The sequence below is a fragment of the Schistocerca nitens genome, chromosome 8 (assembly GCF_023898315.1).
Source record: "Schistocerca nitens isolate TAMUIC-IGC-003100 chromosome 8, iqSchNite1.1, whole genome shotgun sequence".
In the NCBI taxonomy this organism is placed as follows: Eukaryota; Metazoa; Arthropoda; class Insecta; order Orthoptera; family Acrididae; genus Schistocerca; species Schistocerca nitens.
This window is the reverse complement of record NC_064621.1, coordinates 25455247-25481097: the sequence shown is the minus strand read 5'-3', so window position 1 is coordinate 25481097 and position 25851 is coordinate 25455247. Positions and strand designations below refer to the sequence as shown.

The window sequence follows — 25851 nt, the reverse complement described above, 5'->3', positions numbered from 1 at the left end:
GCCTGTTTGAACCGTTAAAAGATTTTTTCCTAAATGAAGACAAAGCCCCCAAAATATTGGTTCAGTTTTTCAGTAACCCTTTAAGTGAAGCCTACTTATGGTTCATGCACAGTCAGCTTAGCACTTTGCAGCATGGGATAAAGGAAATTGAGGGAAGCACGAAAAGTGTAATAGAGGTAAATGATGTTTTGAAAAATACTCTGTTACTAAGACGAGAGAACAGCAGTCCATTTCTTTTAATGTTAAACCTGTCCTTAAAAGAGCAGAAGTACCAGAAGCAGCGGAAAGGAGTTTTAGAGAAGAAGTTAACAAGTTTTATGACACTTGTGAAGAATATGTCAGCAAGTGGAGCGCCTCATATTTACCCTCATCGCCGGCGTTTGATTGGATGTTACTGAAGAGAGTGCCAAAATGAGAAAGTGTTGAAGAGACAGTTTCTTATTTGAAGAGTAAAGAGATTGAAATCGATGATTCCATTCTCTTTGATCAGTTCGGCATACTGACAAATTTTGTTGAAGGAAGTCTTCACAAGTGGAATGATGGAACAGAAAACCATTGGAATGTCATGAGAAGTGGGTGAGTTTTTTTAAAAGATGTGACTGTCTTCAGCATTACTCTGAGTTGGCAATAATTGCAAGGTATTTATTTGCAATCCCAGAGCATGATGCCAATTTGGAAAGAATATTTTCGTTTATGAATATCCAGTGGACTGTTGAAAGAAACAGAATGGAGGTGGACTCTCTTGAAGCAATCCTGCAGATCCTGTACAACTACAAAATGGATTGTGCCGAGTTTTATCACTGTGTCTCAAAGAACAAAGACATGATCAAGAAAGCTGGAGGCAGTGAAAAATGCCCTTTTCTCCAAGGACAGTCAATTCCATCTACAAGTGTTCAGTAATATTAAAGCTCATGTTAATATTAATTGATTAAAAGTTGAATGGCTGTAAAATTTTGTAAAATCGTAATGCACTTCTTTATTGCTGTATACGTTTATTAAATGTCATTAATTATACAGATAATCTAGATTATATCAATCTTTTGTATCCTCTTATTAGTTATAATAATCGGGTTAACAAAATGTATCAACAAAACATTAATATTTAAAATTAAGAAACCTGGGTACATGTGGAATGAGGTGTCCATTGGCACCCGGGTGAATGTGTCCCGGTTTTCACCGAAAATAATTTGGTCACCCTATGTTAGGCGCAAAGTATCCCTGACAATACATTGATATAAGTTTTTCCAGCAGTTTTTCGTAACACAGCAAGCACTAGGGGCTTAGTAGCAGTGTCGATGCATGGCGGTAGCAGCGAGCGCGGGCCGGGGCAGTGCTATCGCCGCTGACAAAGTACTGGCTATTCTTCGTGCTTTAGTGTCCCTATCAATACATATCGGCAAAACGAATATCGCCCTGGACGAACTTCGGAACGCTCTATCGCATGGGCACGTAAAATTGAACTTCAAAAATAATTTTGTCCGTAACGAGAAACAAATCGGCGCTTTTCATCGGCAGCGGCCGTCGAATGGATGACGTGATGAGCAGTATTTGTTTCGGCTGACTCCAGCTGCACAGTGCAAAGACTAAATTGCAATTAAAGTGTTTGGCAAACTGTATTGCTCAAATTGTGAAGTTTTGGCTGGCTCTCCGTATGTGTCAAAGCGTCGAGCAGTGTCGGGAAAGTAGGTCGGGATATGTATGCTACGTGTTGAAACTGGAGCTACAAACACGGCCAGCGCAGACGGAGGCTGCCGCGTCAGCAAAGGGCAGAACAGGTGGTATGTCGAGCACTGCTAGCACAACATCCAGGACACAGCAGTGCAGTAAAGTGCACGTGGGGTATCTGCAAGGTACACTGCACTAGCTCGACGACGAAAAATTAACAGCGATTGACACATTCCTGACACAGTGTCTGAGTTCAAGCAAAAGGGCTCTCTTAGTGCGAGTTCTCAAGCGCAGCCTACTTGTGCAATACCCCAGGCGGGCTGGGAAAGTCAGGTAAACATACTGAAACAGAAAAATGCCAGACTAATACAGGTAGTGATACGCGCCATCACTGTTGTAAGACATGACACTGAATCCAACGATCCTTTACGACACGCCTGAACTGAAAATCAAATCGACATCCCGAAGGATGAAAGCATTATGTTGAACATACTTGTGGATGAGTTAGAGTTGGGCAAATTCAAATTAGAGATGGAAAACTGGAGACTCAAAACTGAAAGAGATTAAATTAAGATGGAAGTCGAGAAATTAAAAATTGTACCGGACTCCCATTGCATTCTTTGGCTGCAGTATTCCGAATAACAAAAGTGAAAAATACACTTGAAACAAAAATAGAAAAAAACGAAGTAAAAAAGCAACAAATTTGTTAAATCAGCTATTAATCAAGACCTAAAACAGATTAGCGAAGTACTGACATCCCAAATAAATACGTGGAAAGAGAAGCTGAGCTATAGTGCCCCAGACCTCATTTGTCGTAATCATTGAAACTGAAACACAGAACTACTGCAGAAAATTCCAAGAGAAAGGTACTCAAAGACATAAAGTACGAGACAAAAGAAAAGACCAACTTGGCCGGCCGGAGTGGGCGAGCGGTTCTAGACGCTACAGTCTGGAACCGCGCGACCGCTACGGTCGCAGGTTCGAATCCTTCCTCGGCCATGGATGTGTGTGATGTCCTTAGGTTAGTTAGGTTTAAGTAGTTATAAGTTCTAGGGGACTGATGACCTCAGAAGTTAAGTCCCATATTGCTCAGAGCCATTTGAACCAACAACTGTTCGATACGTTCCTGGCGCAAACACAGATATGCGAAATCACAAAGGAACAGTTCGTGCAAGGAGCTGAACGTAGGTGTAATGCAGGTCAAAAGGAAAAAAGCTTTCCAACGACGTACGGGGTGTTAGCCCTCGTCTCAGTCAGTCAGTCTATTCATCCCTTGTGAGGTAAACTGAGGAGCTACTTGATTGAGAAGTAGCGGTTCTGGTCTCGGAAACTGACATACGGCCGGGAGAGAGGTGTGCTGATCACGTGCCCCACCATATCCGCCTCCCATCACGCCCATGGGCTAAGGATGACACGGGGGCCGGCCGGTACCGTTGCGCCTTTATGGCCTGTTCGGGAGGAGTTTAGTTTAATTCAGTCAGTCTCTTGTGAGAAACATACTTCTCAGCCAAGGTCGGGTGTTCTGGGTTTCCAGTCATTCTGGCAGTACCATATTGCTTTAAGTGCAACTTTCTTAGGCCACACAGCCAAACACTGCGCTAGAAAGCAAGTGGTGTGTGCCAGTGACGGAAGAGAGGAATTTAAAAAGAGTGCCAGGTGGAGAAAAACATCGCTGGATGCATACTTGGCTCACGTAGATGTAGAGGAAAATCTCGTTATAAAAACTGCGGGGTGAATTGTCAGACATACTAGAGACTTTATGCAAGACAGCTTGAAAAAATAGACCACCGTAATGGCTACCATTTCTACAGATAACGACAGTAAGTGACTACCCAAACTTAGACCCCAACTCAAAGGTCTACACACTACACAGCAGGAAGAAACAGAAGTCGACTTCCACGTGGACAAGAAGGTGGAGCCGAGCCATCTCTTGGTGCCGTCAGAGTCGTCTTTTTCTGGTGACCGTGACGTCATTCCCTCAGTTGTCCACAATGAAGTAGCGCAGTCGAACTACTTCAACATTACAGGGTGACCTGAAGTCCGTTAACATTTGAAAATTCAATACTTCGCGGAATAATGCAGGCAGAGAGGTGAAAATAAATGACGTGGAGTTTTATTGAAACAAAAAAATACACAAAATTATCAACAAGTGGCGCATCATACAATAAGAAAGCAATAATCAGCGTAAAATTTGATTTTCTTATAAAACACTATATTCTTTATAACAAATGCTGAACATGTCGGCCGTTATTGATCAACAGTATCTCTAGTCGAGGGACGATGTTGTAAACCGCATTGTACAGATATCAGTAGGTATAGTGAGAAACTGCCTTCGGATGTTGTCTCTTATCATCACTAATGAGTTAGGTTTAAGTAGTTCTAAGTTCTAGGGGACTGATGACCATAGCTGTTAAGTCCCATAGTGCTCAGAGCCATTTGAACCATTTGATGACCTTAGAAGTTAAGTCCCATAGTGCGCAGAGCCATTTGAACCATTTGAACACATGGCTTCGAACTTAGTGATAATTTTCTTCACAGCGATACTTGTCGCAGGACCTTTACCCGTTCGAAAACTCTTCTTATGGCAATAGGATCGTAGAGCTGCAGTAGCTGATTCCCCATTCTGATAAGAAAGCTTCACTGGCAGTGCCTCTTCTGCTAAAGTCAACACGCCGCGACTGCTAGCGCATCAGACTTCCTCTCTCATTACAGCTCATTTTGTACACGATTCTCATGCGGTATGACTGGCCTGTGGTGTCCAGCGCCATCAGCTTGCCGGTTTTTGCAGTACTTTTTAGTTTCAATAAAACGCCAAGTCATTTCAGGTATTTTTGTCAAGTTTCTCCTCTCTACCTACATTATTCCCTGAATTTGAGATACGTGCTTTGGGGTTGATTGGACTAGGGGTAGCAAGTCAGTTTAAAAGAAGATCAGTGGACCAAATTACAGAATACACTTTTCTCAGAATAGAGGAACTAGAGTAACAACAGGTATGATACAAGAATAACCACAAGGCATGGAGAGATTCTCGTGGCAACTTTAACCTCGCCAACACGTCGCAAAGCATTGAAACACTACTAACAGACCGTATAACTCAATAAAAACTGCGAACTACCGATAAGTCAGCAATCAGAACACGTACGATACTAGCAGGTGCCAAATTTATATAAAACCAGTCACCTTTATATTTGAATCCAGGTAATCCATAGTGGAAAAATCAAGCTCAGATACGTTAAAACTGCGACAAGACGATTAATACATGCGACACCCAAGCGAAAAAAAGTGACGATCAAGAAAATGACAAACAAGCATTTGACACATACAATCAAGTAACTAGGACAAAGACAGTAATTTCCATATAATCTAACATGCTAGTAGAGTTCTGTAATGACAAACGACACAATTCTGAAAACCACTCTGGAGGTACCTAAAAGACGCAACATTTTACCACAATGATATAAACAGGCACACCTCAAAAGAACCAACAAAAGGGGTGGGGTTTTAAATGGAATATGGAGCTCTGGGAAATAATCTCAAATTAAGTAGATATGAGCGCTGAGACTTACTTCATACTGCGCAGAAGTTTTTGATCTATGAGTCCCACCCAAAGTGACTTGCAGTCTGTAAGGACATCACACACATCCATGCCCGAGGCAGGATTCGAACCTGCGACCGTAGCAGTCGCACGGTTCCGGACTGCGCGCCTATAACCGCGAGACCACCGCGGCCGGCCCTCAATTTTCACTCACAAAGGGAAGGCCTCAGACACGGCCAACCGATTCGGCTCAAATTTGGCAGGTCGCTTGTGTACCACCTAAAACGAAGGACTCTAAGGTATTTTGGGTCAACACGCCCCCAATTTTGAGAAAGTCACCCCTAAAGGTTATGAAGAGCAATCAACTCAAAATTGGAGGGATCGATAGATAATTGTAAATAAAGCATTTTTCATCATCAGGTATGGGGTCAGCAAACGCAAACTTTTCCAGAAACCGAGGGAAGAAACTTTTACAACTGCCGCTTCTGTATCCACATGGTTAACGCTTTTCGCCGACAGCGGTGATAGCATGCCGGCATGGCAGCTCAACGTGTTCCGTCAGAGGGCATAGCCGGCACTGTAGCTCAGCGTGTTCGGTCAGAGAGCCGGTTGGCCTCTGTAATAAAAAACTGAGTGGAAGGATCAACCACCGAACTTGAACAGGATGTCTTGCGACGTCCGCAACGACCAAACACAACGATAAAAGACGAACAAAAAAAAAAGAGAGAGAGAGAGAGAGAGAGAGGGCTGTGTGCTCTCTGTAATGAAAAAAAACTGAGTCAAGGAATCCACGATGAACTTGAACAGATGTCTTGTGACGTCCGCCGAGACCAAACATAACGAAACACATAGAAAGAAAAAAAAATAGCACACCGGCCAAGGTAACTGGGTGGGAATCGAAGAACTCGTGTTTGAATCTCGAGGAAATCTAGCAAATGTTATTCTTTTCGTTTGTATTTTTCATATCTCAATTGTTAGGGATAGGAGGGTTAATAAGGTAAGTAAATCAGTAAGGAATGGTAATAATAAGGTAGGCAAACCAATTTCCCAAACGCCGTGAGTTAGTAAAGTATTTAACTCTTAAGCCTTGTCACATGAAAACAGCCGGCCGAAGTGGCCGTGCGGTTATAGGCGCTGCAGTCTGGAACCGCGAGACCGCTACGGCCGCAGGTTATAATCCAGCATCGGGCATGGATGTGTGTGATGTCCTCAGGTTAGTTAGGTTAACTAGTTCTAAGTTCTAGGGGACTAATGACCTCAGAAGTTGAGTCCCATAATGCTCAGAGGCATGTGAACCATTTTGAACATGAAAACAACTCCGAGTAAGAGTGCTGCGAATTCCTCACGAGGGATCACAGATAGCCAACCACGCGACGCTTGTTTACAGCGAGGCATGGGACAGAATGCACGCGGGGAAAGTTATGTTGTCCCGGTTGCCTCCCCGTCATATCATGGTTGTGAACCTGGAAGAGTGAAGGTGTTTAGCACGAGCCTTATAGAAGTCAATCGGAAAGAGTTGTTTTCCGTCATCAGGCTGCCGCGAACCTCGCAGATACATGTCGTGATTTTTACATCGTTAATGCGCCGAATGAAATACGTTTTGTGAATGTTCTTCCGTAAGTAAAATATGACGAGTACTGTAATTAGTTTGTAGTAATTAGCTCGTCTGTTTATGCCGTAGTAACTAGTTATTGTTTGTTCTGTCATATCTCTCAGGTGCATAATCTGAATAATGGAGGATGTTAACCCTTCGACTTGCGCTGTAATATATAGCTGCGAGCCTGTCACAGACGAAGGCAAGCGGGAAGTTACCGACGCTGTGTTTTGGTTTGTAAAAGTGTTGCAAGACAGATGCATTATCAATGCACTACAGGAAGCAGGCAGTTCTGTTTCTCGGCATTCCAGATTGATAGGAGCGGCTATCGTCGAGCAATTTGTGGAGCTGACGAACGAAATCACTTTTGTTGATACTAAACTACTATACCATGAAGACGAAGCAGGAGGTGATTCAGTGGAAGATATCCCGACTAGTGAATCGCAAAATGGTCATAACACTTTGGAAATCTCCACATCACTGGGAATATGTGCTTTATCTGATCCCGATGAATATTACGAACCGTTTACTAAACGATTGAACTACGGTGCTATACCCCTTGAAGTAAAAGTAAGGGAGGTAGCGCTAACTAGGAATCATCCCAACTGGAACTTACAAACACTGCAAAAGAATGGAGCAACAACAGCCCTGAAAAGGAAGAAAGACTTGAAATTTTGGGAAAGTGATATCATTAAAGTAGGGACAAGATACGACAAATACCAGGCGATAAATAAGTGGACATACGACCGATTTGTCGAATCTCGTTGTCGTAACGAGAATGTCACAAAGAGAATACCTCAGGACTGGGCTGCAGGTGCAGCGCTTCAATATACGGCCAACAAGGGTTTTACGTTTGCTGTATCATTATCTTGGGCAAGAAATTCTCAAATCGGAGTATAAAATTCGTCAACGGCACGTCACTAAATACGTTTCTCATAATGAGGTACAAAATATAGAAGATAGACAGAAAGTGGCGGCTCTTTTCAGCACGCAAACGGCGTCACTTATGACCGGTTTTAACCGTGGTTACGTGATCAACACTGATCAAACAAGATGAGAGTATAGGGTGATCATTCGACGCACGTTATCGCATAAGGGAGAAAAACGAACCCTTGTCTCAGTTGGTAGTAAAACCAAACTAACACATTCGTACAGGGCGCAATATGCCAAAACAGCCTCCGTAAAAGTGTTGCCTAAGGTTTTCCTGTGTTTAAAAGAAACGAATGTTACATTTGGTTCTCGGGTTATAGAAGAGGTCAATCGTTTAACCGACTCGTTGAAAAATGCTTACATTACCTGCTCCAAATCCGGGAAACTGATGCGATTTACAGAAAATTTCTTGAGAAGGTTTTAAAACCATGAGTTTCTGATAACACGTTTTGTCTAATATTGGATTCCTGGAGTGGACAAATTAGTACTAAAATACGTGACACAATGTTTGTAGATGGCGAGGGTCAGCCGACGTGCACAGTAAAAGTAATACCGCCAAACTGCACACCTGTGTGCCAGCCGTGTGATGTTTATTTCTATCGTCAGGTTAAAAACTTTATTTCCAGGCTTCAGAATTGCAGTGTGTTTCTGGAAACCCAGCGGGAATTGCACAACCGCACTGATGTAATAACTATCCACAGTATAATTCATAACCAACTTTCAGCACAGAATTTTCAGGCAATCATATCGTATGCGTGGTATGCATCAAAATTAATTTCCGAAAAAGACATATTATTAAATGTAAACCATGTTTGTTTTCCGCCGACTCCTCGAAAGGAGCAGTGTAGCTGTCGAAAAATTGCATTCATTAGATGTTATTGGAGCTTTGAGTATATTTGTTTCGAATGTTTATATGACAAGTACCATCCATCTAATTGTTCGAAGAAAAGTGAGGACACGTAACAGTAACTGGAAAAGCCAATGTAAAGTGAGCTGGAGTAACATTTTAGTTGTTTACTATTCCAAGAGGTTTGAGAAATTTATTTGCCTACCTTATTATTATCACTCCTTATTGATTTATTTATCTTATTAACCCTCCTATCCCTAACAATTGAGATTGCTCGTCATAGCCTTTAGGGGTGATTTTCTCAAAAACGCGGGGGTGTTGACCCAAAATATCTTAGATTCCTTCGTTTTAGGTTCTACACAAGCGACCTGTCAAATTTGAGCCGAATCGGTTGGCCGTGTCTGAGGCCTTCCCCTTGTCAGTCTTTTTTATACAGTACCTCCGATAGGAGCATTTGCCCGCTGATTCTCTACAGCAGGATATGTCACTCATATGAGAAAAGCTTTACGGGTCATTAAAATTTTGATACTTCACTTACGTGAAACTGAAATACAGCTAAACTAATTTCACATCTGACACCAGATTCTACGTGTACAGAAACTTTGCGCCTGCTTCAGTACTACAACATTCGGTTTTCAGAACCAAAAAAATGTTAAAATGTGTGTGAAATCTTATGGGACTTAACTGCTAAGGTCATCAGTCCCTAAGCTTACACACTACTTAACCTAAATTATCCTAAGGACAAACACCCACACCCATGCCCGAGGGAAGACTCGAACCTCCGCCTGGACTAGCCGCACTGTCTTTGACTGCAGTGCCTTAGACCGCTCGGCTAATCCCGCGCGGCTTTTCAGAACCCATCTGATGATAACGTGGACACTTTACAGTATATTTCTCCGTGCTACTTCGCTTTATGAACTATGTTTACGTATGCAGGTGGGATAACTTTGAACCTCTGTATTTCGGGAAAGGACAAATATATCAACAAAATTTTCAAGATTGTTTGACCTAGGGATCTTAGGAATATATGGTAAAAATTTCATTTACTTGCATAGCCGTCTTCGAATTAGCGACTCGATTTTGGTACCGGAAAACCAAGTTTTCTCCATTTTCTCAGGAACCGCCCATGAAATAAATGCTGCCCGCATAAGTCCCTTAAGGCGCCCCATTTATCATATATTACACAAAAAGAAACAAGCGATTTGCTCCATTTGCGTGAGCTGGAAGAAGTGTGTAATATTGAAACTTTGACACTGTACTCCAGGATAGTTACAGAAAGACGATCCTTCTGTTGGGTTTAGAAATGGTACGTAGCCTAAGGGTTATCCGAAACACTTAACCCAACCTTTCCATCAGGAACACGACCCGAGTTATGTGCCCCTGAAAACTCCCGTTTTTATGCGTGGCTTTTGAGAACACACACTGACGGAAAGAAAATCGCAGCACCAAAAACTAATTAATGTATAGTAATGAAATTTCAAATGGCTCAAATGGTTCTAAGCACTATGGGACTTAACATCTGAGGACATCAGTCCCCTAGACTTAGAACTACTTAAACCTAACTAAACTAAGGACATTACACATATCCATGCCCGAGGCAGGATTCGAACCTGTGACCGTAGCAGCAGCGCGGTTCCGGACTCAAGCGCCTAGAACCGCTCCGCCACAGCAGCCGGCATGAAGTTTCGGAAATACATTTATCTAGGTAATATATTCGATCGAGAGGGCCAAAGCAACATGTAGACACTCTGTAGACCATGTTGGGCTACAACAGTGGTATGTGGGCGAGCAATATCTTGTTGGAAAATACCCCGCAATACAATTCATTAATGGCAGCACAGCAGGTGGAATCACTAGACTGACATACAAATTTGCAGTGACAGTGAATGGGAGAACCACGCGAGTGCTCCCACTGCCATACGAAACCGCACCCCAGACCAAACTCGAAGTGTACGTCCAGTGTGCGTAGCACGCAGACAGGTTGGTTGCAGGTCCTCAACTGTCCCCCTTCTAAGCAGCACACGGCCATCGCTGGTACCGAGGCAGAACCAGCTTTCATCAGAGAATGCAAAAGACCTCCAGCCTGCTCTCCATTGAGCTCTCGCATGACACCAATGTAGTCGGAAACGACGGGGTGTGGGGTAGATGCAGTGCACGTTACCAGGCGTCTGGCCCGGAGCTGACCTTAAAGTAACCGATTTCTAACATTTCGAGGTGTGACTGAGGCGCCAAAAGCTGCTCGTATTTCTGTTGCAGATGCAGTACAATGCGTCAGAGTAATACGTCGAACAAGATAGTTTTCCCTCCCGGTAGTCAAACCTGTCCGCCCGGACCCCGGTCTTCTTGCGACCGTACATTGTCATTTCCACCGCTGCCAGCAATCGCGTACAGCGGCGACAAATGGTTCAAATGGCTCTGAGCACTATGGGACTTAACTGCTGTGGTCATCAGTCCCCTAGAACTCAGAACTACTTAAACCTAACTAACCTAAGGATATCACACACATCCATGACCGAGGCAGAATTCGAACCTGCGACCGTAGCGGTCGCGCGGTTCCAGGCTGTAGCGCCTAGAACCGCTCGGCCACTTCGGCCGGCTGGCGGCGACATTCCTGTCAATTCTTTCTACAGCATTGCAGGAGGAAAATCCATCTTCTCGTAGCTCTCCCGGTCTCGATCAAAATCTGTGGTGTCGATAATTGTGTCTTTTTTGCCTCGAAGGAAATCTTGACTAACGTCAACTCACCACGTCAGATCTTGAAGGTAACTAACATTTGCGATATTCCGGAGGTAAACTAGGTTCCCATTCGGATCTCCGGGAGGAACCTACTTCGAAGAGGTTCAGGCCGAAAGGAACTTTCAGGTTGGGAACATGGAACGTTAAAAGTTTGAACAGGCCAGGAACGTTCCAGACATTATTAGACAAATTAGATAGATACGATGTAGACAATACAGCTATTCAAGAAACTCGGTGGCGGGGGGAGGGTAGCATAAAGAGGGTTAACTATACATTTTTCTATGGAGGTGCGGAAGCTCACAGTTTCGGAACAGCTTTCGCAGTACAGAGAAAAGTGCTTCCGCAATCAGAGATATAAGGTTCATTAGTGACCGACTATCAGTATTGGTGTTGTCCGGCAGGTGGAATAGACTAGTAGTACTTAATGTACACGCACCAACTGAGGACACTGAAGAGGTTGTTAAAGACGGCTTTAGTGAAGAACTAGATCAACTGTGGGATGAGTTCTCCTCGGACGATACAAAATTAATCATAGGTGATTTTAATGTGAAGATAGGGAAGGAGGAAGCATTCCGGCCTACAGTTGAGAAAGAAAGTTTGCATAACATTTCGAACGATAATGGCACAAGGGTTAATTTTGCTGTTTTAAAAGACATGATTGTTGAGAGCACATATTTAAAAAGGAAGGACATTCATAAAGCAACTTGGGTCTCTCCGGATGGACACACCCGAAACCAAATTGATCATATTCTGGTAGATCGGAGATGGCACACTAGTACAGAAAATGTTAGGACTTTCAGGAGAGCAGACTGCGATTCTGATCATTTTCTTGTAGTTGCCAAAGTTCACCAACGCCTATCTACAGCAACATCAAAGTGTCACAATGCAGAACTTGCTAGGTTCGAAACTGACAAGCTAAATGATGAAAACTTTAGAAGAACGTACTTGATAGAAATTTCAAATAGTTTTGATACTCTCAGGACACACGAAGATCAAGAAGAGGATGTAAACACAGTGGATCACTGTGAGGAATAACGTCAAAGAGGCAGCGAAGGTCACAATAGGTACAATTAAGAAGAACAGGTGGAAACCGTGGTTTGATGAGGAATGCTCGAAATTGGTAGAGGAAAGGAGAAAAGCGCGATTAGATTGGGATAGAATGGGAGACAGAAAACGAGAGGAGTTCTTGAACATGAGAAGGGAAGTTGGTCTTAGGCTACGGGCAAAGAAGAGGGCTTATTTGAACAGTCAAATAAAAAAAAAATGGAATCAAACAGTAAACCAAAAAAAAAAAAAAAACAGTAGGGAACATTACCTAGACATAAATGGGTATAGGAAGTGGTTCAAGGCCAGGACAAATCTAGGGGATGCCTGGGAAATACTGACAGACCCCAGTGCTATATTAAGTAAATGGAGGGCGTATTTTGAGTATCTATTAAATGTATACCAGGAAGCAGGATATGAGCAGGCGTACGAAATACATACAGCAGAACTCCAGATACCTGAGCCAAGGTTAAAGGAAGTAAGAGATGCAATCAACAAATTGAAAAACCATAAAGCACCAGGATCAGATTGCATAACTGCAGAATTAGTTAAAAATGGGGGACAGAAATTGGTGGAAGTAGTTCACAAAGTGATAACCAAAGTATGGAACTCAGAGATGATACCTGAAGAGTGGCAGGATTCGATTCTGATCCAAATTTTTAAGAAGGGTGACAAAATGGATTGTAGTAATTGTAGAGGGATATCGCTATTACCAGTATGTTCCAAAATTTTCTCGAATATTCTGCTAAGCAGGCTTACACCATATGCAGATGAAATTGTGGGGGATTACCAAGCTGGCTTTCGAATGAGCAGATCAACTATAGACCAAATATTGACCCTGCGTCAAATTTTGGAAAAGAAATGGGAATACAATAAACCAGTTCATAATATTTTCATAATTTTACAAAAGCATATGATTCAGTATTGCAATCAAAATTGTACAGAATTCTTTTGGGACTTGGAATACCAAAGAAGTAGGTTAGACTTATAGAAGCGAGTTTGAAAAACACAAAAAGTAGAGTACGCGTGGGAAAACTGGAGTCAGAAGAATTTGTAATAAAGAACGGACTTAAGCAGGGAGATGCCCTGTCTCCGCTACTTTTTAATTTAGTCCTAGAATATATTGTACGAATGGCAGCAGATAATTCAGAGGGTGTAGAGTTAAATGGAAATATTAAGATATTAGGGTATGCAGATGATCTAAACATCATTAGCGACAGGAAAGAATCTGTAACAGCAAATGCAAATGATTTAATCAAGGCTAGTGAAGATGTGGGTCTAAGGATAAGTGAAACAAAACAAAATACCTGGTTACTACTAGAATGCCAGCAGCAGTAGATCAGGAAATGTTAGGAGTTGGAGGCATGCAGTTTGAAAAAGTGAACACATTTAAGTATCTAGGCGTGGACATCAGTTCGAGAAATGAGATTGAATCCGAACTGACGAAAGGTTTACGGGCGGGAAATGCGTGCTACTGCTCACTGAATAGATTACTTTCATCACTGATATTGTCTAGGAGAAAAAAAAAATGTGCAAATGTGTGTGCAATCTTATGGGACTTAATTCCTAAGGTCATCAGTCCCTAAGTTTACACACTAATTAACCTAAATTATCCTAAGGACACACACACCCAGGCCCGGGGGAGGACTCGAACCTCCGCCGGGACCAGCCGCACAGCCCATGACTGCAGCGCCTGAGACCGTTTGGCTAATCCCGCGCGGCTATTGTCTAGGAATTTAAAGATTAGAATATACAAAACTATTATTCTACCTGTTATCCTGTATAGGTGTGAGACTTGATCTCTCACTGTGCAAAATGAAAAGCCGTTTCGAGTATTTGAAAACAAAATTTTGAGGAAAATTTTCGGAGCAAAAAGGGATGCCATTAGCGGAGAGTGGCGAAAACTGCATAACGAAGAGGTTCACGAACTCTATTCAAGCCCTGACATAATCAGTATTATTAAATCACGTAGGCTGCGATGGGCGGGTCTCGTAGCTCGAATGGATGAGGGCAGGGAAGCGCGCAGAGTACTGGTAGGGCACTTGGAGGGAAAACGTCCTGTGGGGAGACCGAGGCGTGGATGGGAGAACAATGTGAAGGCTGATCTGAGGAGCCTAGGTATTGAAGGTGAATGGAAGGGAGTAGCCCAAGACAGGGACAGACGGCGAAAATACGTTGCTGCGGTAATGGACTCTCGAGTCCGGTATCACCAGTGAGCGTGTGAGTGTGTAACTAACATTTACGACCGTTACAGTGTGTGTTTAAAGCAAACATGATCTGCAACCTCATAGTGGCTCTTATAGTGCAACTCCTACGTGACTGGCGCGAAATTTGAGCTGACATCATCTTCGAAATGTAGAAACACGCATACCATGTTTCTCATATGTCGCGCAACACTTTCTCGGTGTTGCGATTTTTTCCCGTCATTGTATCTACATCTACATTTATACTCCGCAAGCCACCCAACGGTGTGTGGTGGAGGGCACTTTACGTGCCACTGTCATTACCTCCCTTTCCTGTTCCAGTCGCGTATGGTTTCGAATCTCTCTAATCTTACAATCGTGATCTCCTCGGGAGGTATAAGTCGGGGGAAGCAATATATTCGATACCTCATCCATAAACGCACCCTCTCTAAACCTGGACAGCAAGTTACACCGCGATGCAGAGCGCCTCTCTTGCAGAGTCTGCCACTTGAGTTTGCTAAACATCTCCGTAACGCTATCACGCTTAACAAATAACCCTGTGAGGAAACGCGCCGCTCTTCTTTGGATCTTTGAAAGGTGGCTACACTGAGCCACAGCGCCAGAGATCGCGCTAGAGAGCATTGTTCCGCCGCCTCCACTGGAAGTGATTATTGAGATGTCGTAGTGGGCAGTGGTTGTTGAGAACTCGTAGTAGTCACTGCTTGTTAAGAACTCGTAGCAGAGAGTGTTTTTTGAGATGTGCTAGTAGGGAGTGCTTGCTGAGATGTGATACTGAAAAGTTCTTGTTGAGATGTGGTAATAGCGAGTCGGTGTGGAGATATATTGTAATGATTAGAGTGATTTTGGTCAATATATGAAGGTAACGAAACTTGATTTATTTTTCATTATTTAATGTCGTAAATAATGCTTCATACAGGTTCAGTCAACAAAGCATCTGGCTTGTGTTCTGGGATTAGAGTGTAATTCTGGTTCTCTTGAGTAATTATGGTATTTTTATTTTCTTTAATTAATTCAGTATAAATGATATTTAAAATTTCTTGTGTTATTGAAGAAGAACCGTGCCAGATGCGTACGTTGAGTCATACTTCCACACACAGAACAGTTACACTTGTGCTTTGGTTTCGTAGGTTTTATAGTTGTGGGGACTTAATTAATTAATTGTGTTAACGGAGATTTTCATTTCATTCCTTGTTGTTGTTTCATGCAGTCAGATAGCGTAATAATACTAGTCAGGGCCAACCGTTTACGAGACTTCGTAATCGGACAGACAGCTACAAAAAATAAAAATTAATTGCATTATATTTTAATTAAGCCCCCATGCACGTGGCGACCCTGCCAGGATCGTCCCTTGGAATTCTTCTGATTGTAGAAATAGTAGACAGTAGGATTGTTGTAGTAATTTGTAGTTTAGTAATTGTAGTCTATATTGCATGTGTAGATTTGGTAATTGTCATTCTTCTAATGGTATTTTTTTTTTTTTTGCAAAATTTCATTTCTGTTGTCTTGTCTACGGGTTTGACAATTAGTGCAATTATTTCAATTGTTCGATTAATCGTGTTTGAGGGAAACATTTCGTGTGAATGGTATTGTTGGAGATAAAGTGTCATTGTGTGTAATTTTCATATAGTGACGAGTTTTGTATATTTTGTAAATGATTACGCGATCGATGAAGAAGACAAAAATGATGGATAGTGAGAATGACGAAATTGTTAACATGGCGAACTCGCCAACACAGGAGAACAGTGTGATGGATAATGAAGTTGAAAACAATTTAATAAGTCGGGAAAATAGTCCGGAACCATTTCAAAATTTTTCTCAATCAGAAAATTCACAGAATACGAGATTAACGATAGAAGGTTCTGAAATAGTATCGAACACAGATAGCTTTACAGCTATGACGAATGAAGCTGGTTTTGTGGGAAATGTTAGGGGCGAAAGGAATTCCGAACCAGATCATATGGAGCAGTTGATGGGTGCAATATTAAATTTGATCTCGGTTAGACTCACAAATAGGAACAATTAAAACACAAATAGAAACAATTACAACTGGTATGGGAACAATGGAAACACGGTTAGACTCAGTGGGATCACAAATAGAAACAATTAGAACTGAGGTGGGAACAATGGAAACACGGTTAGACTCACGAATAGGGACATGTTTCAAAAATATGAAAGATGAATTAAAGAAAGAAATTAGAGAAGAAGTACAACCGATTTTGAATTCTCACAATAATAGATTAATTGCAGTAGAGATTAGACAAAGGGAACAGGATAGAGAACAGGAAGAAAGAGATCGTGTGATAGTACAGAAATTTTCAGAGTTAAATTTACAACGTGCACACGATAAGAAAGAAATATTTGAGAGAGTCGAGGAATCCGTACCTAATGACAGAATAAATAATCTAACACAACAATATGAACAGTTAACTACCAAATGTGTCAATACTGAAACCCGAGTCGCGACACTTACGGAAGACGTAAATAAACAGAAAGAAAAAATAGGTGACTTATCGGAAAGAGTTGAGGAGATTTCAGATAAATTGACAAATCTTAGTTTACATGGGGACAGAGATTCGGATGATACAGCTCCATTACCATTTGCAGAAACCGAAGAGTACCAGAACATAAATAAGCATGTTGAAAATCAGGGAAAATTTAATGAACGCGTGAAAAGGGAATTTGAGGCATTACAAAAGCAAGTCAAACAAATTGAAGGCAAAATCGTAGGAAAAGACAGCAAAAGAAATTTAGAATCACAGATACCAGAGGGGTTTGAAGAAAATAATTTGTTTCATTTACGGGAAGCAACAAGAGAGCGCCAGGCGCGCGAGCTTGACAATGGTCAACATTGGGCCTGGGACAGACGCGGTAGGTCTTTGTCGCCAAGGGGCGAAAACTTTGACTATAAACACTTTTTGACTGTTCGGAAATTTAAGATCTTCCGCAATTCTAAGAATGACATACATCCATGTGCATGGTTAGATCAGTTTACGTACGCACTTCCGCCAAATTTGCCACTAGGTCACAAACTGAAATTTATGTGCAGCTATTAAAGTCCTCAGGGGATTCACTATACTAAGTGAATATGTGCCGTAGCGATCACAGGGCCCAGAGCTGTAGTGGTGCTATTTCCCTTTTTAGTTTTCTGCACCGCTGCCTACTCTTTCACTATTCTTTGCATCTATAAAAAACAACTCTTCTACTATCAATCTATCTAGACAGTAGGTAAACAATAACCGGATTTGACTGTTTTACCCAAAAGTGACTTTGGAAATTACCGTTTGGATTTACTATATTTTCTGCAGCATTCATTCGTAGCTTAAATGAAATTTTACCTGTTTATATTCGTGACAATATTACTTCATATGTTGACGAAATTCTTATTGCTAAACGTTCTTGGAGTGAACACAACAAAATTTTGGATTCATTATTACTTATTTTTGCAAGAGTTGGCATTACAGTGAACTTGGAAAAATCTGAATTTGGTCGTTCTCAAGTGAAATTTCTCGGTCACATTATTTCTACAGAAGGTATTCTTCCAGATCCAGAGAAACTAGACGCTATTCGTAATTATGCTGTTCCTTCCACAAAACGTGATGTTCGTAGTTTCCTTTGTGTCTGTAATTTTCTTAGACGCTTGGTTAGATTGGATGATTTGGCCACACCTCGTTTACACATTTCAGTTATGCACATTTTGGTCCCAGAAAATGCTTTCATAAATTACGAGAAAATTGCTACTTCAGTAATATGGAAAAACGTATTCGATCTGTTCTTGCCAAATGCAAATTATGTCAAAAAGCTAAGCCGCCAACGATTTCTCACAGAGCACCGTTGTTTCCTATCATTCCAGCGAAATTAAAGGAGATGGCTGCAGTCGATTTGTTCGGTCCAGTGGTTCGTTCTACTAATGGTTTTGCGTACATTTTCGTAGCAGTGGAACTGACATCAAAATATGTGTGTTTTACACCTTTACGCAAAGCAACAGCTCGTTCAGTATCTAATGCTTTCATCAAACATTTTCTTAAAGAAGTTGGTCATGTTGATAAGCTCATATCAGATAATGGATCACAGTTTCGCTCTAAAATTTGGCTTCGTACTCTACGGCGTCGTAAAATTAAACCAATTTTTATTTCACTTTTTCACCCTCAATCTAATGCTTCAGAGAGATGGATGAAGGAAATCAATAAATTGTGCCGTCTTTATTGTCATCAGAATCACAGAACTTGGGATCAGTATCTTCATATTTTTCAAAACATTCTGAATGAACTTCCTAATGACTCAACTTCTTTACCGTCTATACTGATATTAAAAAATAAAGTACCAACAAATCGCATTTCTGAAATCGTTCCTTTTCCGCCTACACGGAAACTGCGGCATTCTGAAGTTGTCAACCTAGCTCTACGAAATATTGCATCTGCGGCTGCTAGAAGAGAGAAATCAGCTAAACGTCCTGGTCGTTTAAAAATCTTGTCAGTTGGTCAGAAGGTGTTAATTAAGTCTCATCGTTTGTCTCATAAAGGAAAAGGCTTATGTCGCAAATTTTTTCTGCTTTATAACGGTCCATATAGGATTCGCAAAATTATACATGATAATACTGTTGAAGTAGAAACTCTTAAATCTCGGCGCTCTAAGGGAATACATCATATATCGAACGTAAAAATTTTTGTGGAATGACATACTTTTGAGAAACCAACAGTTATACGTAAACAGGTGGAGAATGCAAGGATACCGCGCCGTGTTCCGGCGGCGGCAGATACTCAAAGCAACAGTGAAGTCTGCGCGCCGCACAAGGCAGTCGTTGACCGCAAACAATCACTTCCTCCGTCACGCGCCTACAGCTGATCGAGCGCTCAGTGCGAATGCACTGACAGCCGTAAACAAATACACAGTCTAAATTCTCCGATTAAATTCAGTATAAAGCTATGGTGACTTTATAAATTATGTTATTAACGTTCAGTATTTTTCAGGATACGGTTGTATAAAGTATTTAAGACCTTCAGGTAAATTCTGTGCGTGTCCGACGTTAAGACGACTTGCTATGGAGAAAATTTCAGGAAGAATGTAATTTCAAAGAAAAAAGTAATAAACTAAAAAAGGTAACTATTAATTGAGTTTATTTTTCAGGTAATATAATTCCACTTAGGTACGTACTTCAGACGTAATTTGCTGCTTGCGATTACGTGACTCATACTTTGTGCTAAATTTCATGTTCTATGAATTTACTTGTGAAGCGACGTGCTTACGCACATTAACTGATTTTGACGATGATTGATTAATGAACAGGCTTGTTATTTGTATATATTATGCATCGCTTGGCTGCACTGCGTTTTCACTGATGTCATATTTTTCTATTATGTGCCTGCTGTGCTTATTTATTTAAATTATAATTGTCACCTGATTAATTGTGCTGACTGTAGTTAGGTATGTAGGTTACACTTTGTGATTTATCTGCTTGCGCCTTCATGTTTACTTATTAAGATTACATATGAACATTTATTTGCTTATGCTGAATGATGCTAATGACTTGTTTATTACGTAAGATATATGTTTGCTGCTGTGCGTATGGATTGCACATTTACACACTTCTGTTTTGTTGTCATAACTATAAGTTGGTATATAGAAATGCTGATATACTGTGTACAAACATAGAGTTTAGGTCACACTATGGTATTAATTATAGATTGTTCGCTTGGCAGAGCCTCGTTGTAGGAATTGTGCTGCATCCACTTGTTGACATTCTGTTCTCTACTGGTATATTTACTCGCTATTGCATGTTTTGCTTACGCTCAGTGCTTTATATTTTTAAGATAAGAAAATGAACTGCTATAATTCTACGAACGACATTGGTACAAGAAACTGCATTGAAGTCACATGAGATGGAGGTTTTATGGAAGCTGTATAAATTTATGCTAATAGGAAGGAAGCTAATGACATGACATACCAACACTAGGTTAGACCATTGACAGTTATTACACTGCATTCTTCGTGAGCAATTGAAATAGGAAATGACACTCGACACAAAAAATACTCCACATTTTTGCTTAGGTTTGCCATAATTTTTGAAGTGGTGTACACACTGAAATATCACGATCATTAACACTTCGTACTCGTACTTACTTACTGAAGATTATTCAAACTAAAGGCTGTTAGAGGTCATGTATGCATTTCTTTTATGTAATGATGGACAAGGAACCAAAATGTATCTTATAATTTATGATGAGTAGCAGATTTGGATCAGATGGATTACACGAGAGGTTGTGTGTTGACATTGTGTCTTCGGATTGTATGGGATGCTGAATTGAAGTTTGCACTAGGATTTTGTCTGTACTTGTTCGAGGAGACTGACTAGAGGAAAGAGTTGTTATGGAAGTGAAATGATATTGGTGCTGAGGTTTATATATATCGACGTATTGAAGAGGTATGATTGAGGTATTGAGATTATGTGAAGTTGATGATTATTGGAGTTTTCGTGGACAAGAGGTAAGGTAAATGATATTGATGATCGACGTATTGAAGAGGTATTATTGAAATATTGAGATTATGTGATGCTGATGATTATTGGAGTTTTGGTGGATAAGAGGTGAAGTAAGTGAGGAGCATTTCTTTTTTTTTTTTTTCGTTGGTCTATATGGAACAAGGAGGATAAAGATGGCAGACTAGAACACTAAAGTAGCAGGAAGATTGTCTACACACACACACTTTGTTAAATCACTAAGCAGTATATACTTTTTTTTTTTTTTTGGAGAGAGGAAGCAATTGCATATCTTGGGTCACTGACAGTTGTTCAGCAACCGTACATTTTGATCTGGCTTGGCAAACATTGGTCTTGACATGATGACTATGACGTTGACTAACTATTATTGACTGTTGTACATTGCTGCCACTACTACTTGATACACATGATGAACATAAAATTTTGACAGAATTGCATTTACACAGTTAACACTATTCAATTACACAGTAGCACTAATGTGGATGAAAGATGAGTGAGTGTTTTTTGTGTGTTTTCCTTTCCCTATCCCAAATTGGTACCAACCTATCTCCTAAATATTATTTTACTTGTTGTTGTGGCTTGCACTGACACCCATAAATATTATAGGTTTACTGGTATTTGTGTATTGTAATAGTTAATAGGACAATTATCTGATATCATTTGTGTGTTTGTTATGATTTGTATGTTTAGTGCAAAAGCATTGTATGTGTATTCAAACTATTGTTCATGCCTGAACTGTCTGATTAGTGATGGTGCTGCACTTTTCAACATGATGTGTGACATTTAGTCATGTTTAATTTCTGCTGATGAACAGTGTGATTAGTGAAAGTGAATACTATGGACTGTGGTCTGCACCTGTTCAACATTGCTGGTGCCACTAATGGAACTTCTTATACTGAAATGGTGTTACTTGTTGGTGTCTGCACCTATTCAACATTACTGGGTGCCACTGATGGACTACTGCTACTGAAAAGATGTCACCTGTTGATATTTGCACCTGTTCAACATTGCTGGTGCCACTGATGGACTGCTTCTACCGAAATGATGTCACTTGTTGGTGTCGGCACCTGCTCAACATTGCTGGGTGCCACTGGTGGACTGCTTCTACTGAAAAGATGTCACCTGTTGCTGTGTGCACCTGCTCAACATTGCTGGTGCAACTAATGGAACTGCTTATACTGAAATGGTGTTACTTGTTGGTGTCTGCACCTATTCAACATTACTGGGTGCCACTGATGGACTGTTTCTACTGAAAAAATGTCACTTGTTGGTTTTTGCACCTGTTGACCATTGCTGGGTGCTACTGCTGGAACTGTCAACTGCTTATTCTTGAGCTATGGAAAGCGTTTATGTGAATATTTGTATAAACTGATTTTTTTGTGTATCACTGTTTGTGAAAAGTTATGAGACTCTTACCTGCACATATTCGTCATTGCTGACGCTATTGATTGAACTGTTTAACCACATAATACTTGTGTAAACTGTTCTGTAAAGTCACATGTATGAAGGAATTTGTATTGCTTACTGTATTTTATATATTAGGTTATTGAAAGGTCAGTGCAAAGCCAAAATTTTATCTAGTTATATGATATTTACGCATGAATATTATCTTTTATTTTTGTCTGTATTTTTTTGACGAATTTGGTGGTATTTTCACCACCAATGCTGGCAAAAATACCATCAAATTCTAGCCCGTGGAGGAAGGGCATATGAAAGGTGGCTACACTGAGCCACAGCACCAGAGATCGCGCTAGAGAGCATTGTTCCGCCGCCTCCACTGGCAGTGATTATTGAGATGTCGTAGTGGGCAGTGGTTGTTGAGAACTCGTAGTAGTCAGTGCTTGTTAAGAACTCGTAGCAGAGAGTGTTTTTTGAGATGTGCTAGTAGGGAGTGCTTGCTGAGATGTGATACTGAAAAGTTCTTGTTGAGATGTGGTAATAGCGAGTCGGTGTGGAGATATATTGTAATGATTAGAGTGATTTTGGTCAATATATGAAGGTAACGAAACTTGATTTATTTTTCATTATTTAATGTCGTAAATAATGCTTCATACAGGTTCAGTCAACAAAGCATCTGGCTTGTGTTCTGGGATTAGAGTGTAATTCTGGTTCTCTTAAGTAATTATGGTATTTTTATTTTCTTTAATTAATTCAGTATAAATGATATTTAAAATTTCTTGTGTTATTGAAGAAGAACCGTGCCAGATGCGTACGTTGAGTCATACTTCCACACACAGAACAGTTACACTTGTGCTTTGGTTTCGTAGGTTTTATAGTTGTGGGGACTTAATTAATTAATTGTGTTAACGGAGATTTTCATTTCATTCCTTGTTGTTGTTTCATGCAGTCAGATAGCGTAATAATACTAGTCAGGGCCAACCGTTTACGAGACTTCGTAATCGGACAGACAGCTACAAAAAATAAAAATTAATTGCATTATATTTTAATTAAGCCCCCATGCATCTTCTCTATCTCCTCCGTCAACTCGATCTGGTACGGATCCCACACTGATGAGCAATACTCAAGTACAGGTCGAACGAGTGTTTTGTAAGCCACCTCCTTTATTGATGGACTGCGTTTTCTAAGGACTCTCCCAATGAATCTCAACCTGGTACCCGCCTTACCAACAATTAATTTTATATGATCATTCCACTTCAAATCGTTCCGCACGCATACTCCCAGATATTTTACAGAAGTAACTGCTACCAGTGTTTGTTCCGCTATCATATAATCATACAATAAAGGATCCTTCTTTCTATGTATTCGAAAGACATTACATTTGTCTATGTTAAGGGTCAGTTGCCACTCCCTGCACCAAGTGCCTATCCGCTGCAGATCTTCCTGCATTTCGCTACAATTTTCTAATGCTGCAACTTCTCTGTATACTACAGCATCATCCTCGAAAAGCCGCATGGGACTTCCGATACTATCTACTAGGTCATTTATATATATTGTGAAAAGCAATGGTTCCGTAACACTGCCCTGTGGCATGCCAGAGGTTGCTTTAACGTCTGTAGACGTCTCTCCATTGAGAACAACATGCTGCGTTCTGTTTGCTAAAAACTCTTCAATCCAGCCACACAGCTCGTCTGATATTCCGTAGGCTCTTACTTTGTTTATCAGGTGACAGTGCGGAGCTGTATCGAACGGCTTCCGGAAGTCAAGGAAAATAGCACCTACCTGGGAGGCTGTATCTAATATTTTCTGGGTCTCATGAACAAATAAAGCGAGTTTGGTCTCAGACGATCGCTGGTTCCGGAATCCATGTTGATTCCTACAGAGTAGATTCTGGGTTTCCAGAAACGACATGATACGCAAGCAAAAAATATCTAAAATTCTACAACAGATCGACGTCAGAGGTATAGGTCTAAAGTTTCGCACATCTGCTCGACGACCCTTCTGGAAGACTGGGACTGCCTGTGCTCTTTTCCAATCATTTGGAACCTTCCGTTCCTCTAGAGACACGGCTTTTAGAAGGGGGGCAAGTTCTTTCGCGTGCTCTGTGTAGAATCGAATTGGTATCCCGTCAGGTGCGATGGACTTTCCTCTGTTGAGTGATTTCAGTTGCTTTTCTATTCCTTGGACACTTATTTCGATGTCAGCCATTTTTCCGTTTGTGCGAGGATTTAGAGAAGGGACTGGAGTGCGGTCTGCCTCTGTGAAACAGCTTTGGAAAAAGATGTTTAGTATCTCAGCTTTACGCGTGTCATCCTCTGTCCGGCCGTGGTGGTCTCGCGGTTCTAGGCGCGCAGTCCGGAACCGTGCGACTGCTACGGTCGCAGGTTCGAATCCTGCCTCGGGCATGGATGTGTGTGATGTCCTTAGGTTAGTTAGGTTTAAGTAGTTCTAAGTTCTAGGGGACTAATGACCACAGCAGTTGAGTCCCATAGTGCTCAGAGCCATTTGAACCATTTTGTCATCCTCTGTTTCAATGCCATCATCATCCCGAAGTATCTGGATATGCTGTTTCGAGCCACTTATTTAACGTAAGACCAGAACTTCCTAGGTTTATCTGTCAAGTCGGTACATAGAATTTTACTTTCAAATTCACTGAAAGCTTCACGCATAGCCCTCCTTACGCTAACTTCGACATCGTTTAGCTTCTGTTTGTCTGAGAGGTTTCGGCTGCGTTTAAACTTGCAGTGAAGCTCTCTTTGCTTTCGTTGGAGGCAGTGCGTGCTGTCGCACGCTTGCCGAAGCTGCGCGGCAGGTGAGAGAGTGGAATTGAGAGCGCGCGCGGCCGCGGCCGACTCACCGTCGGCGTTCCAGGCGCCCTCGACCTGGACGGCGGAGGTTCCGGCGCCGAAGAGGAAGCCCTCGGGGAACTGGTAGAGCCTGGCCTGCGACCGCGGCTGGCTGGCCCTGGCGGCGCTCAAGGCGCCGCGGTGCAGCAGCGCCGCCACCAGCACGGCCGCAGCGAGCCGCCGCAGCGACTGCAGCACGCCCTCCATCCTGTCGGCAGGCCGCCGCCACTGTTATACACACTTCAAAAAAAAGTTCTGCATCACCTCGCTTCCGAGGGTTCCGGAACCTGTACACAAAATTGGAATAGAGATCAACATAAACATCATTTCCGACCATTCATGAAAACCACACGTTGTACCTGTGGTCTCACCGCCAGACACCACACTTGCTGGGTGGTAGCCTTTAAATCGGCCGCGGTCCGTTAGTATACGTCGGACCCGCGTGTCGCCACTACCAGTGATTGCAGACCGAGCGCCGCCACACGGCAGGTCTAGTCTAGAGAGATTCCCTAGCACTCGCCCCAGTTGTACAGCCGACTTTGCTAGCGATGGTTCACTG

At 41.6% G+C, this 25851-nt stretch overlaps 1 protein-coding gene across 1 annotated transcript in view; it reads right to left on the bottom strand.

Moving 5' to 3' along the window:
- Positions 1–25851, bottom strand: part of LOC126198592 (myrosinase 1-like) — a 240906-nt gene that overhangs the window by 208279 nt on the left and 6776 nt on the right. The window contains exon 2 of the mRNA XM_049935041.1: positions 25304–25500. Within this exon, the coding sequence (XP_049790998.1) occupies positions 25304–25499 (196 nt within the window). The 5' untranslated portion in view covers position 25500. The remainder of the gene's footprint in view (positions 1–25303; positions 25501–25851) is intronic.